Source organism: Mytilus galloprovincialis, chromosome 1 (genome assembly GCF_965363235.1).
Source record: "Mytilus galloprovincialis chromosome 1, xbMytGall1.hap1.1, whole genome shotgun sequence".
NCBI lineage: Eukaryota > Metazoa > Mollusca > Bivalvia > Mytilida > Mytilidae > Mytilus > Mytilus galloprovincialis.
The window spans coordinates 36,041,256-36,054,476 of NC_134838.1; the positions used below are offsets into that span (position 1 = coordinate 36,041,256).

Sequence of the window (13,221 nt, forward strand, 5' to 3'; positions counted from 1 at the left end):
TGATCACGCTATTCTCTACCAAAATAGATGATTAAGAAACTCCTTGTTTTATCCCTTATCGATAAGACTGATCTATGTATAATTTAAAACCTAAAAACGTAGTATGACGTAAAACAGGTTCTAAAACATTCGATAACTTCCAGGAACATTTGGTGTAAAAAAAAAACCAACGTTATATCCTAAATGAAAACATAGCAGGAATTAAGGGAGTTCGCTTCTCAGTTTCAAAGTAATTAACTTTTCAAAACACTAGTTTATATTGATAAGGAATTAATAAAGGAATCCAAAGAGCAAAAAAAATATATAGATCACCCTGCTTGTTTTCAATATATGAGCCATTGAAATTTTGGCGGGAAAATATTCTCTCTTGACTTTTCATTGCTTTATCATTGACAAGTTAAAGTTCTCAAAAACTGTTAAAAAGTAATTAAAATTTTATAAGACTTTTACAGATGGCTTATCATTATACATGTTAAAGAATTTCAAAAAGAAAAATGGGGGTCACCGGACAAAATTTGTCAAGGCATTCAAATGGATAAAACCAGAGGATTCCGAAAATCTGACAAAAAATTTAAAACATGACAAGCCAGCTTCCTTAAGCTACCGAATCGAGAGAAGAAAGATACCAAAGGGACATTCAAACGCTTAAGTCGAAAATAAACTGACAACGCCATGGCAAAAAAAAGATCTATATACAAACAACAGCACATCAAACGCAACAGAAAAACAAGAACCCCACAAAAAACAGTTATGTTCTAAGGTGTTCCGAGTGCGTCATCGACTGCTCTATACTTATGGGTTAACTAGCGCTTTCTATATTGTTAAGACATCTGTCTGTTATTGAAGGTTTTTTCTTTCGTTATGTATGTTGTTTAAAAATGATAAAAGCAATGAGAGAGATTTATGACCTAACAAAAACATACACATACGAAGTGAACTTATGAACATTAGGAATGTAGAAGCTTTATGGTCAATAAACACATACGTATACAATTAGCAAGCATATAAACTAAAGCAATAAAATAGAAATTAATGGACAAACAAAAACATATGTAAACGATTAGCGAACAAAAACATATTCTAAAAAATAATTAAAGTTAGGGCATCCAAGGTTTACATAATGTTCAGACTGAGTTTTAGCATGGCCAGTACGGGTCTCCAGATTGAGAATAAAGAAGCTTAAGAAATAGTCTTCAATGAAATGGACTCTGATGGTCGTCGTTTGTTCTGAATATATTCAGCTTATAATCAAAGATCTGCAGGATCTGTCGAAGTAATAAACGGCAGACATCTTGGCAATTTGTGTGTAAAGACGAATTCCTTTCTTTCTTTGTCGTTACATAAATGATCCACCGCCATTGGTGTGTATACTAGTAATTAATATGTGAATCAATTATTTTTAGTGTCGTTATTTTAACTTTCCCAAGTAATTGGTGTAAAAAGATGAATCCCTTGTTTTATTTGTCGTATCTTAATTTTGCATGGTAATTGGTGTGAATAGATGAATCCCTTCTTTTATTTGTCGTATCTTAATTTTGCATGGTAATTTGTGTGAAAAGATGAATCCCTTGGGTTTTTTTTGTCGTATCTTAATGTTGCATGGTAATTGGTGTGAATAGATGAATCCCTTGTTTTATTTGTCGTATCTTAATACATGGTAATTGGTGTGAATAGATGAATCCCTTGTTTTATTTGTCGTATCTTTATTTTGCATGGTAATTGGTGTGTATGGATAAATCCCTTGCCTTCTTTGTCGTATCTTAATGTTGCATGGTAATTGGTGTGAAAAGATGAATCCCTTGTTTTATTTGCCGTATCTTAATTTTCCATGGTAATTGGTGTGTATAGATGAATCCCTTGCTTTCTTTTTCGTTATCTTAATGTTTCTTGAATTGGTAATTAATCCATATATTTCTTTGTCGTTATCTGACTGTTCCTTGAATTAGGGTTTATAGATTAAATCCCTTTCTGTCTTTGTCGTTATCTTAATCCTCCTTGGTAATTTGTGTGTTTAAATAAATCCCTCTCTCTTTTTTGTTTATCTTAATGATCCAGAGTTAACGTTATTGGTGTTTATAGATAAATTTCTTTCTTTTTTTGTTGTATCTTAATTTTCCATGGTAATTGATGTTTCCTTTTTTTCTGTGTCATTATCTTACTTTCCCTTGAATTGGTGGTGTTTAGATAATCCCCTTTCTTTCTTTGTCGTTATCTTAATGTTCATTAAGTTGGTTATCGTGTCTGTAGATGAATCCCTTTCTTTCTCTGTCGGTATGTTAATTTTTCTTAGTAATTGATGTGTCTAAACTAAATAATGACATCTATGTCGTCTGTCTGCTAAATACGCAATGTGTTCTATTCCCGTTACTGTTATACCGACAGTAAATTTACATTGCTATACGACGTGTCTCGATATTTTGTGCATCCAACAGTCATGTATTTGTTTCTGATGGGGTTGTGTTTATGGTTTCGGTTGAATAATGTGTTACGTCGTATCGTTTGTTGTCCAAATAATTATAGAATTGCCTTTCAATACCATCATTGTCATATTCCCGAATATAACTATAATAATGAATGTGGATTGGCATTGCTGTATGACGTGTCTCGGTGTTTCTTTACTTCCAACATTCATGGATTCATTTTTGATATTTCTGTCTGTTATGGTTTCGGTTGGCTAATCTGTAATGTTTTTCAAGTTCAAATTATTATAACATTGCCTTTCCATTCAATCATTGTCATGAAAATTGTTCGGACGAATGTTGTGAAAATAATCTGTATATAACGTTTAAGATTGCAAGTTACCTAAGTGCGTAACTGTTTTGATATCCTGTTGTGTTTGTCGTTGACGGAATATGTTCGTTGTTGTTCTGTAGTTTGCATATTGTGTCGACTATTATATTATTTGTTTTTGCGTTTCTCTGTTAGGAATTATATTCTTTTGTATATTTGTACTGTATTTCTGCACGTAGTGTTTTAGCGATATGTTTTAACATTTTCACAAAGCTAGAGGTTTGACATACCACAAAACCAGGTTCAACCCATCATTTTTTTCTTGAAATGTCCTGTTCAAAGTCAGGAATATGGCAGTTGTTATCAACAGTTCCGTTTCTATGTGTGTTAGCGTTTGTTTTTCAAGTGTTGCATTTCGGTGTTCCTATTGTTCCTGGTTTTTTTCCTTTTAAAGATGATGTGTTTCCCTCGCTTTTTGTTTGTAACCCGGATTTGTTTTCTCTCAAACGATTTATGACTTTTGAACGCCAGTATACTACTGTTGCCTTTATTGAGATGAATCCCATTTCTTTCATTGCTTTTAAAAACAATAACTTGGTTCTTGGTCTGAATCCTCTTTTTTTCTTTTTTTTTTTAAATTGGTAAGTTTGTATACATGAACCCCTTTTTCTTTGTGGTTATCTTAATGTTAATTGGTAATAATTGATGTGAATGAAGTCCGTCCAAAATCCCTTTCTTTCTTATGTATAAAGAAACATAAACTAAATCGTTGTGTTAGGATTGTATGACAAGATAAAGGAATAGTCTTGATATATTTATGAATCTATTTAACAGAACATTAATAAAATTGATTTTGAAAATCACAGTTAAATATCAATCAAAGGTAATCTTCAGATCGCTTAGCCGTATGAGAGATAACTAAATGGATGAAACTGATAGATGAAAATGAATTGATTTTGCGTGTGGAATGTATATTTCCCTTACAGATCATTTTTAATTATCTATTTACATTGATTTTAATTCCTTTTAAGTATACTTTTATCCTACCATATAATTAATCGAAGAAATCATATAGTTTTAGTGATGGGCAAATTAGATTTAACTCTTTTATAAAAATTTGAACATTATGCGTAATAACATGGAGCATTTTTGAAGCATTGGTTACTCCTTGAATTGCTCGAAGTGTTCTCACGAACGCCGTTATTGTGAAGGGCCGTTTGAGTCATAATTAATTTTGTTACACGTACACTGATGTGGTCGTTTATGTACCCTAGAGGTTCACGTACGCTAGAGGTACGAGTAACAGGTTGTTCACGTACCCTAGATATACACGTTACATTTCGATCACGTATCCTAGAGGTGCGCGTAACTATTGGTTACGTACCCTGGAGGTACGCGTAACTCTTTGTTTGTGCAGCTCACCTGAAGAAAACATGTAATCCCTTTCCCTGCATAATGGATTATCTGTGTCTGCATCATTTCGATATCCAATCAAATTCCGCCTAAAATTCATGAAACGCTGACACTTATTTAATCACATAATTTCAAGAATGTGTATCGAATAAGGGAGGTTACTCTGGAAAAGTGCTTGAAATTTATCAACAATTCGAAAAATACTGTTTTTCATGAACACAATATGTTGCAAACATTAATGTTTAATATAAAATATAAGTTTAAATATTAAACTAATAATTTTAACCAAATTTTAAACGTAGGAATGAATCATATTTCCTAAGATTATGAAAATAGAACTACATGTATTACTTCCAATTTATGTGTTTGAAAATCTTGGAACCAAGTAGGAGTTATTGATAAAAAATAAAAAGGGGTAAACACTTATTTAAATTATTGCCTATAAAAATTCTCAAATGGTTTTCAGACAGTTTTTTTCTTCGATAAAAAAAGGCTTGATTTAGTTTGGTCAATTTTTTCTCTCCGCCGGACGAGTTCATTGTGCCCAGGTTATAAAGGTTATTACGCATACGTGAACAAACAGTTATGTGTAATTCCAAGGTACGTGAACAAATAGTTACGTGTACCTCTAAGTTACGTGAACAAAGTGTTACGTGTACCTCTAGGGTACATGCACAAAGTGTTACGTGAAAAATAGTTACGTGAACAAAGTGTTACGTGTACCTCTAGGGTGCGTGAACGACCTGTTACGCATACATCTATGGAACGTGTAACGAAATGAATTATGACCCGAACGGCCCTTCCTACGTTACAACCATTTGTACATTGTACCTCATCGAAATATCAACTGATCGCATATATCATTTGACGCGGGTTTATGTTTAGATATAGGGTCTTAATCGTTTATAAGATCTTTTGCATATTGAATAAGCACAATCTAACATATGATTGAATGCATTGTATATGTAATTAAACCCCTTCTTTCTTTACAATGCTGAAACATATGCACAATCCTTCAGTTGATAGTCATGTAACTTAAATTTAAAAATTTGGGAAAGTATACGTCTTCTACTGTGCTATACTATACAAATATAGCCTTTGTAAGAGGTTGATACACAAATATATTGACTTCAAAGAAGTATATTGACTGAGGACGAAGTCCTAGGTCGATATATCCTGTATTGAAATACATAAGATGTAAACATAAACAAAAAAACACATAAAAAAAATTGAAATAACAGCTTATATATTTTGGTAATGTCAAAGTGACAATGTTATATCCATAAAGTTCCAACAAAATTGAATTATCGAAAAAAGGGGAATATAACGCAATGACGATTTTGGTACAAAATTGGTCAGAAATTGATAATATAACAATTATAGCCTTTGTATGAGGTGAATACAGGATATATCGACCTGTATCTAGTAAATAAAACATGCTGATGAATATGGTTGATCAGCTTATAAAAAAATGAGAATGGAAATGGGGAATGTGTCGAAGAGACAACAACCCGACGATAGAACAGACAACAGCAGAAGGTCAACCCTAGGTCTTGAATGCAACGAGAAACTACCGTATCCGGAGGCGTCCTTCAGCTGGCCCCTAAACAAATATATGTTTCTGATATAATTGTTGAATTACAGTAATTCCTATAGCATCTATAGTGCTATAGTTTCCTCATTAAGAAGTGTTTATTTTACCATTATACGTCATGACTCTTGGTAATACATATATCAATATTAACAAGGACATTAAGACCAAATATTAGTAGATAATTATTGATCTCTAATTACACAATGTGTCAGTGATTATGTTGCTGAAGCAATGATTACAACTGCACATAATTAATGGCATCTGTTTGCAGATTGCTAATTATTATTATATTGTTGTCCAATCTCCCCAGATGAAACAGTAAATCAAAGTCCTTGATTAGTTTGTCTTTAACTCTTTAAGGACAGTAATTGTTACTGACTATATGTGATGTTGAAATTTATGTTAGCTTAGTATGAAAAATTCATTACATTTTGATTGAAGTAAAAGGAAAAGTTTATCTAAATTCATTTCAGTAGTCAATGACTGATGCCAAACCATAATGTGATTACAGTACTCATCCTATGGGGAACATGGATTACAGTGCATGGTAAGAGTTTGTCAAATATTCCCGCGTTTTCTACATTTTTTTGCCGAACCAATCCATATTAATACATGTTTGTCTATTTAACATTTATCCTGCATTCAGTCAACTATTGTACAAATAACAGATATACAAATGAAAATTTGCTTTATTTCTGCATGTACATGTACAAAGAAAGTCTCCTGCTACTCGCTTCTATGTTGAACAAGCGGTAAATCTTTCTGGGTTTCCTCTTCGCGGTCCACGTTCTAACTATGTCGATTTCTTTGAAAAATCAAAGACAATGATTTGGATTTAAACAACTAACGTTCAAGTGCCGGGGGGTAAATTGCAGGATAAAAACAATACAAATACCGGATATATGAAATGTATTTGTACTTGCTACGAAACAGAGGGAAAGCTCTGCGAGCCTCGCTTTTCGTCCTGTTTCTAAAGCTCGTACGAATAATTTATATATTTTCCAGCTATGTGCATTGTATAAAATTATGAACATACATATGGTAAGTAATGTTTTTTTTCTAAGTAAAATTATCTGTTTTGTTCAGGAAATGAAATAATTACACGAATTTCCTGGTCTTTTTACGCTGATGACAGGCACAGCGTCGACAATTGAGTTAATGGAAATATTTTATACATTAATATTAAATGTGTCATATAAATACTTTTCGATGGATTTCACGATAATTAAAGATCCTCTCTGTTCGGTGATAGATTCGAAATTTTAGAATATTACAATTATCCACATAACTATTATTGAAACACAGCATTCCAGATGATATATCAGAAAAACAGCCGAAAAAGATGCAGGAATATTTTGCATTTCCACGCAAATAAATAAAATCGTCAATACTATCAGATTCATTTTGAAATTCTTAATCTTGCATGCATGTAATAAGCCTTTTCACGGTTAAAGCAGCCATGTTTAATAGGGGCATGCATATTTTTGTAATGTTTGTAAAAATGGTTTAGAAAAATGGGAAAACATCACTCAAAACTGAACAGTTGCTTGAATAACATGCAAACAATTTCCCGTACTTTCAAACGTTTTCCTCTTCTATCCAACAAAAATCTGTCCTTATTCAATATGTCTGAAATAACGGTGAAGTGGCCTACACAGTTACTTTTTCGTGTCAGAGTTACAGTTGAATATATATATATCCATCATTTTGACAAGGTATAGAAGTAGTTGAAGAAATACACAGTTATTCACACTTTATATTTATTGTTATATAGTAATAATTCATCTGATGTAGATTTAAGCTTAACCCAGTCACGTGTTCATATGCCTGTCCCAAGTCTGGATCCTCTCTTGTGGATGTCCTTTGTCATTATATAAATAACACACTAAATTATAAACGTTTCTTTTGCTTGATCAATATGTTGACCATCAGATTGCGCATGACTATATATTTCCATCCTGTGCTGTCAAACACATAGCTGAGAGGGTGATAGAGCAGATTGTTACCCCCAGAAAACATTGTCAACCGCTGCGAAGCCAAGGTTGACAATGCTTTTTCGCCAGGTACCAATCTGATGGTCAACATATTGATCAAGCAAAAGAAAAGTTTATAATCTAGTAAAGCTATAAATAAACTCATCATAGATACCAGGACTAAATTTACAATATCATAGTCTAGTAACGCAGTGAAATGATAAAACAGGGACTAAAAATGACTCTTTAATGGAAAAAAAATCAATAAAAAGTACCTTTTTTAGACAACCACTTACTTGGACTTACGACAATCATGTGAACGTATGGCTAGGTCAAACTAGTTTTGTAGTAAACATTCATCCTCCATTTCATCAAGATCATTGGACTTACAAAGGTTTACAGATAAAGGTACAATACAAATCTATTCAGAAAAAAAAATGGATTATTTAATATCAATATTACGATAAAAACACATGTAAAATTAAAAAAGAACAAATAAGAAATTCAATTTTATTTGTTTTCAACTTTGCTCCCCAAACTATAACACAACTGCCGTGTTCATTTTTTTCATTCTATGTGAAACCCTTACTTACACTTTAGTATATTGAAGATGTGGTTAGTGAGATGTCTTTTATTGGAAATATAATATGACAACAATATAAGCAACAGGTGCACAATGGTGTAGGTAAGAAAAACTCCATGGCACTGCAAATTTAGTAAAAATAAGTGGACAAATAAGTAAAGGATACAAAGACAGCACCTCTTTTCAGAAAAGAAAGAAATGAAAAACCAGCAAATACAAATATCAGATAGTAATTGAGTGCTTTGGTAAAGTCAGCAAAGCTTTATGAGAGCAACATTAACAACTTCTTTTAAAATACTGTATGTGAAAAAATTACTTAAGTCCGTTTCGTATCATAATTCCATATTCCAAAAAAAAAGTCATATTTCTTAGATTTACCCTACCGTTTTATGAAATTTGCATCAAACTCAATTTTAATAGGAAAATTATGAAACAAATGAAAATATAATTTTTCATTCATTATTGTAAGTATTTTATGTTTTCTAATTGCTGTCCATAAATTTACTGTTTGTATAAAGTTTATCAAAATAAATGCAATTAATTTTGATCTCCAGCACTTTTTCTTTTTACCCCCAAGTATGATGTTGCTATGTTCTTTCAGCCACGACTGACTATTCAGAGCAGCCTGAAAACCAAACTCTGATCGGAAAAATATCTGGACGTACATGTCATTCTGGATGGACTGGGCATAATTGCACTAAAGGTTTGTACTTATGCACAGCTGGCCCCTAAACAAATATATATACTAGTTCAGTGATATGGACGTCATACTAAACTCCAAATTATACACAAGAATCTAAAATTAAAAATCATACAAGACTAACAAAGGCCAGAGGCTCATATACATATATATGATCTTTAAAGGAGAATGTTTATCTGGGTGACCCAGTGACCCTTAAATAATAAATAGTTTGTAATTTTATTCTACAACCCATACTATCTACCATTTGAAATCATATATAGCTTCTGTTGTTTTTTCTTATCATGTTTGCCCAAAAAGTGTAGGAGTAGGACCAATTTCCACTTTATTTTTTTCACTCATAGGAACACAAAAAAGGTGTAAAATCTTATTGGCACATTGGGCTGCGCTACTTTAATTTAAGTCAAAATTGAGCCTCGACTTTTTGAAAATTACTCTGGTGTGAAAAAAATCTAGGAAATTGGCCCTACCTCATTTTTGAAATTTTCAAAAGTTTGGAGCTTTTTTCAGCACCTCTTTATACGGAGTTGTTTAAATATCACCCTTACCCCTAAAGTTTTATATATTATATTTCCTATTTAAATACTCATTATAAACGATTCTCAATTGTTTTAAAAATTATTGTGTTCAACGGTACGAAAAAAAGAAGATGTGGTATGATTGCTAATGAGTTACAGTTATTCACCATAGTCATTTTGAGGTTTTGATTCCTTTCTAATCAAACAACACGTTTTATTTCATGCGTCTGAAGCGCTTTTCTGGATTAACTTTCGTCACAGACGAATATTTGAAAGGAAAGGATGTATAATAACAAAAAAAAATAAAGATCTTGAGACCAACAGGTTTAAGGACATAACAAAATAACAAAATCCATCTAAGTTTAACTTTTGTCTGAGATAGTTGAAATCTTAGTTTTTTCATAATTTCAAAAATTTATAAACGGAAATTTTATTTGTTTGATATAAATCACGGGAGTACCAAAGTACTGACTGCTGCGCTGATGATACCCTCGGGGACTGGTATAATATTTTAGAAGGAAGATTAAAACAATCTTTTAAAAGGATATATAATTTACAAAATACCGTTTTCAACAAATCGAGCTAATAATCGAATGCACCCAATGAATTAATCTAGAATAACAATAATTTTTATACTCAATATGGTTTTATTTGTATGTCTACCGAAATATACAACTTAACATCCTGATTATCTATGATTTTAACTAAATTAAAAGCAAAAACAAACAGACTTTGTAATTTTTTTCGAGTCGTTAAATGTATAATGGTTATTTTCTATTTAAGAATGTCCAGAAGGGTCGTATGGAATGAACTGTGCCTTTAATTGTAGTATTCATTGTGTATATAAAATGTGTAATCCAAAGTTTGGTAATTGTACCTATGGATGTGAATATGGATGGAGTGGAGTGTTTTGTGACGACGATATTCGTAAGTACCCCTTTACTGATAAGTGAACTCCACGCGTTACAATTAAGGTGTAATTCGTTAGTTGTTATTTTTTTTTTTTTGTGCTTTGTGTTGCCGATCTGATATAAGTCATTTCCAACATGTTTCCACATTTTGTGCCTGTGTATTCCTGTTACACCAGGGAAGGGTGAAGCTCTTACATGTTCAACCCTTCCTCATAATATGTGTACCTGTCCGAGGTCAGAAGAATGTAATGAGGGGGGACCTTTATTGGGACTCCGGGATCGTGTGTCTCGGGATTTCGGGATTGATCCGAAATTTTTTTTTTTTTTTCACATTTTGGGATGGCGGGATTTAAATTTCTGTAAATTCGGAATTTCACGTTTTTAAGTCCGGGATTTCGGAATCAGGACCCCTTTCGCCAGTAAACAAACTTGGCCGCCATGCATGCATGTCTAGAAATGGAACAGAAACGTAAAATACATTATTTGTCATATCTTGAAAGCCATAATAAGTAGCCAGAAAGCGGACGGAGCAAATTGCTAAAGAATATCAAGGCAATACAATATATCTACAAAAATGCAAATTTGACCGAAACTATTGGATGATTGCTTAAGGGTTATTACCCATACATTACTAGTACTGACTATTTGTTTGTGGTTTTTGCCACGTATGTCTAGAAAACTATAACATAAATATATAAATTGTAGCCAGCAGACAATGTCATACATACTGCTTTAACCATTAGATGACTCCTTTTGCAGTTATTTTGGACAAACATGCAATATTACCAATTTTAGCTCCTGTGAACCTTTTGTTTTCGTTTGAATTGTTTCACATTTTGTCATGTCGCGGCATTTTACAGCTTAATATACGATATGAGTTTTGCTTATTGTTGAGGGCTTGAAGATGACATATAGATACTTCAATCAACATCGTTTCAGTAATTGTTGCATTTGTAAGAATTCAACATCTACTTATATAATACTTTTTTCATTTATAAAATTCGTGTAGGTGGAATCATACTTACGTAATAAATTTCTATATTTGTGATAAAATTTAGCTTTACTAATTGATACTCATTTACCTTCTGCAAAAGTCTTCTTAGAAATAGAAATATTACATAAAAACTATATAGAAATTTGAGACGGTACTGCAATCCCGCATATATCAAACCAAGCGATAACTGTATAATCCATAATAAGGAACCTATGGAACATCACCATCAAAGAATGGGGAAAAGGACCATTAACAACAGGAAATGAACGTCATCTCTTTCTCATTACTTTTACATGAACAATACCATGAGACTTTCTAAAATCAAGGTCCGTAAAAAGGAAATTGGTCCCAATTGATGTTTGATTATGTAAGAATGAACGTCTACGTAGACTTGAAAAATTGGAAAGTTGGAAATTTTATTTTTTATTTTTCTGGAGGGAATAGCTTTGACGTCTAGTATAAACACCCACACACCTGATGTGAAACATATGTATGTTACAACAGATAAATTGTTTATGGTTACATTCAAAGAAAAAAAAGTATTATCAAAGCAAATTAATCATTAATTATTGCTTTTTTTTTTCTATTTTTCAGTTACGCCAGAAGAATTAAAAGAACAAGCTATTATTATGTTTTTCGAATTTATTGGTGGAATAATGGGGTTCTACCTTCTACAAATTGGTATAATAAAGTATGTTTTATCAGCCTTTAACGCAAACAGGTTTTATGGCTATATATTTTATTTTCTTGTGCATGTCCTGTTTTTGTGTCATGGGTAGATACCATATATCCTTTGTTTTCAGGGCCGTAGCGTAATGGAGGCAAATGAGGCAAATGCCTCACTTTTGAAACAACGACCAAACTTTCGAAGTGACTTTTTTTTTAATCTTGTATTTTACATTATCAAAATACGAGTTTCGAGTTTCAAATTATCTACCGGCACACTGCATACAGTGTGTCCACTCTGCAGCAACGATTGCAGCTTTTACCATAGCGGTGACGGTAAAAAAAATAAGTGTTCCGAATACAAATCAAAATAAAAAATTGAAACAAATCTTAATGTCGTTACAAAACTGGTTGAAGACGGGTTCTTTAAAGAGGAAAAAAGAGGAAAAAGGTAACTCATGAGTATAAACACCCCCTATAAGTATGCTGGATTATTACTTTCCTTGGTTTATTTTTGAATCGATAAAGCTATATATATTTATACCAATGTTTACACTATCAACTCACTGAACAACAAATGCTAATCAATAAAATAATTCATTGACCAAAAATAATAATTATTCATAATTGATTTAAACAAAACCATGAAGCGCCTTTTCTATGGAAGTCTTTGATGTATAAGGCAATCCATGATTTTTACTTATCTTTAATAAAGGTATACAATATATTTTTGGTATTGAAAATATTTTTTTCGTGTTTCTTTTCCTGATTATGATCAGCATTGTCTGGTTGTATGCTAACGTGTTCCGTTGATTCTAGTGCGGTAGGTCGTGGGTTCGAACCCCGGTATGTCAAACCAATGACTTAAAAATTGGTAGAATAATGTGTCCAGGTAGGATGACATGTCTTCCAGCGGAATGGTTACAGATTTTGTCCAGTAGCAAGTTATAAGCTTCTAGAAGACGAGAACATGTTAAAAGGATTTTAATGTCACAAGTGATCAAACGTTAACATGTTCTCGTCTTCTAGAAGCTTATAACTTGCTACTGGACATAATTATATATACATGTTTATACATAAGAACGTGTGTTGAAGCTTTTCGATAGTACAGGTCACAGGAGAATCGGAAAGTTTTGGTT

The 13,221-nt window shown here is 32.3% G+C and overlaps 1 protein-coding gene across 2 annotated transcripts in view; it reads left to right on the forward strand.

The window, feature by feature from the left end:
• LOC143072974 (uncharacterized) overlaps positions 1-13,221 on the forward strand; it is a 46,896-nt gene that overhangs the window by 18,350 nt on the left and 15,325 nt on the right. Inside the window, exons 2-5 of one of the 2 annotated variants that reach the window (XM_076248177.1) lie at positions 6,211-6,284; positions 8,895-8,996; positions 10,295-10,438; positions 12,011-12,107. In XM_076248177.1, coding sequence (XP_076104292.1) covers positions 6,224-6,284; positions 8,895-8,996; positions 10,295-10,438; positions 12,011-12,107 — 404 coding nt within the window. In that variant the 5' untranslated portion in view covers positions 6,211-6,223. Of the gene's footprint in view, positions 1-6,031; positions 6,285-8,894; positions 8,997-10,294; positions 10,439-12,010; positions 12,108-13,221 lie in introns of those variants that run through there. The other variant, XM_076248167.1, reaches the window with a different exon arrangement.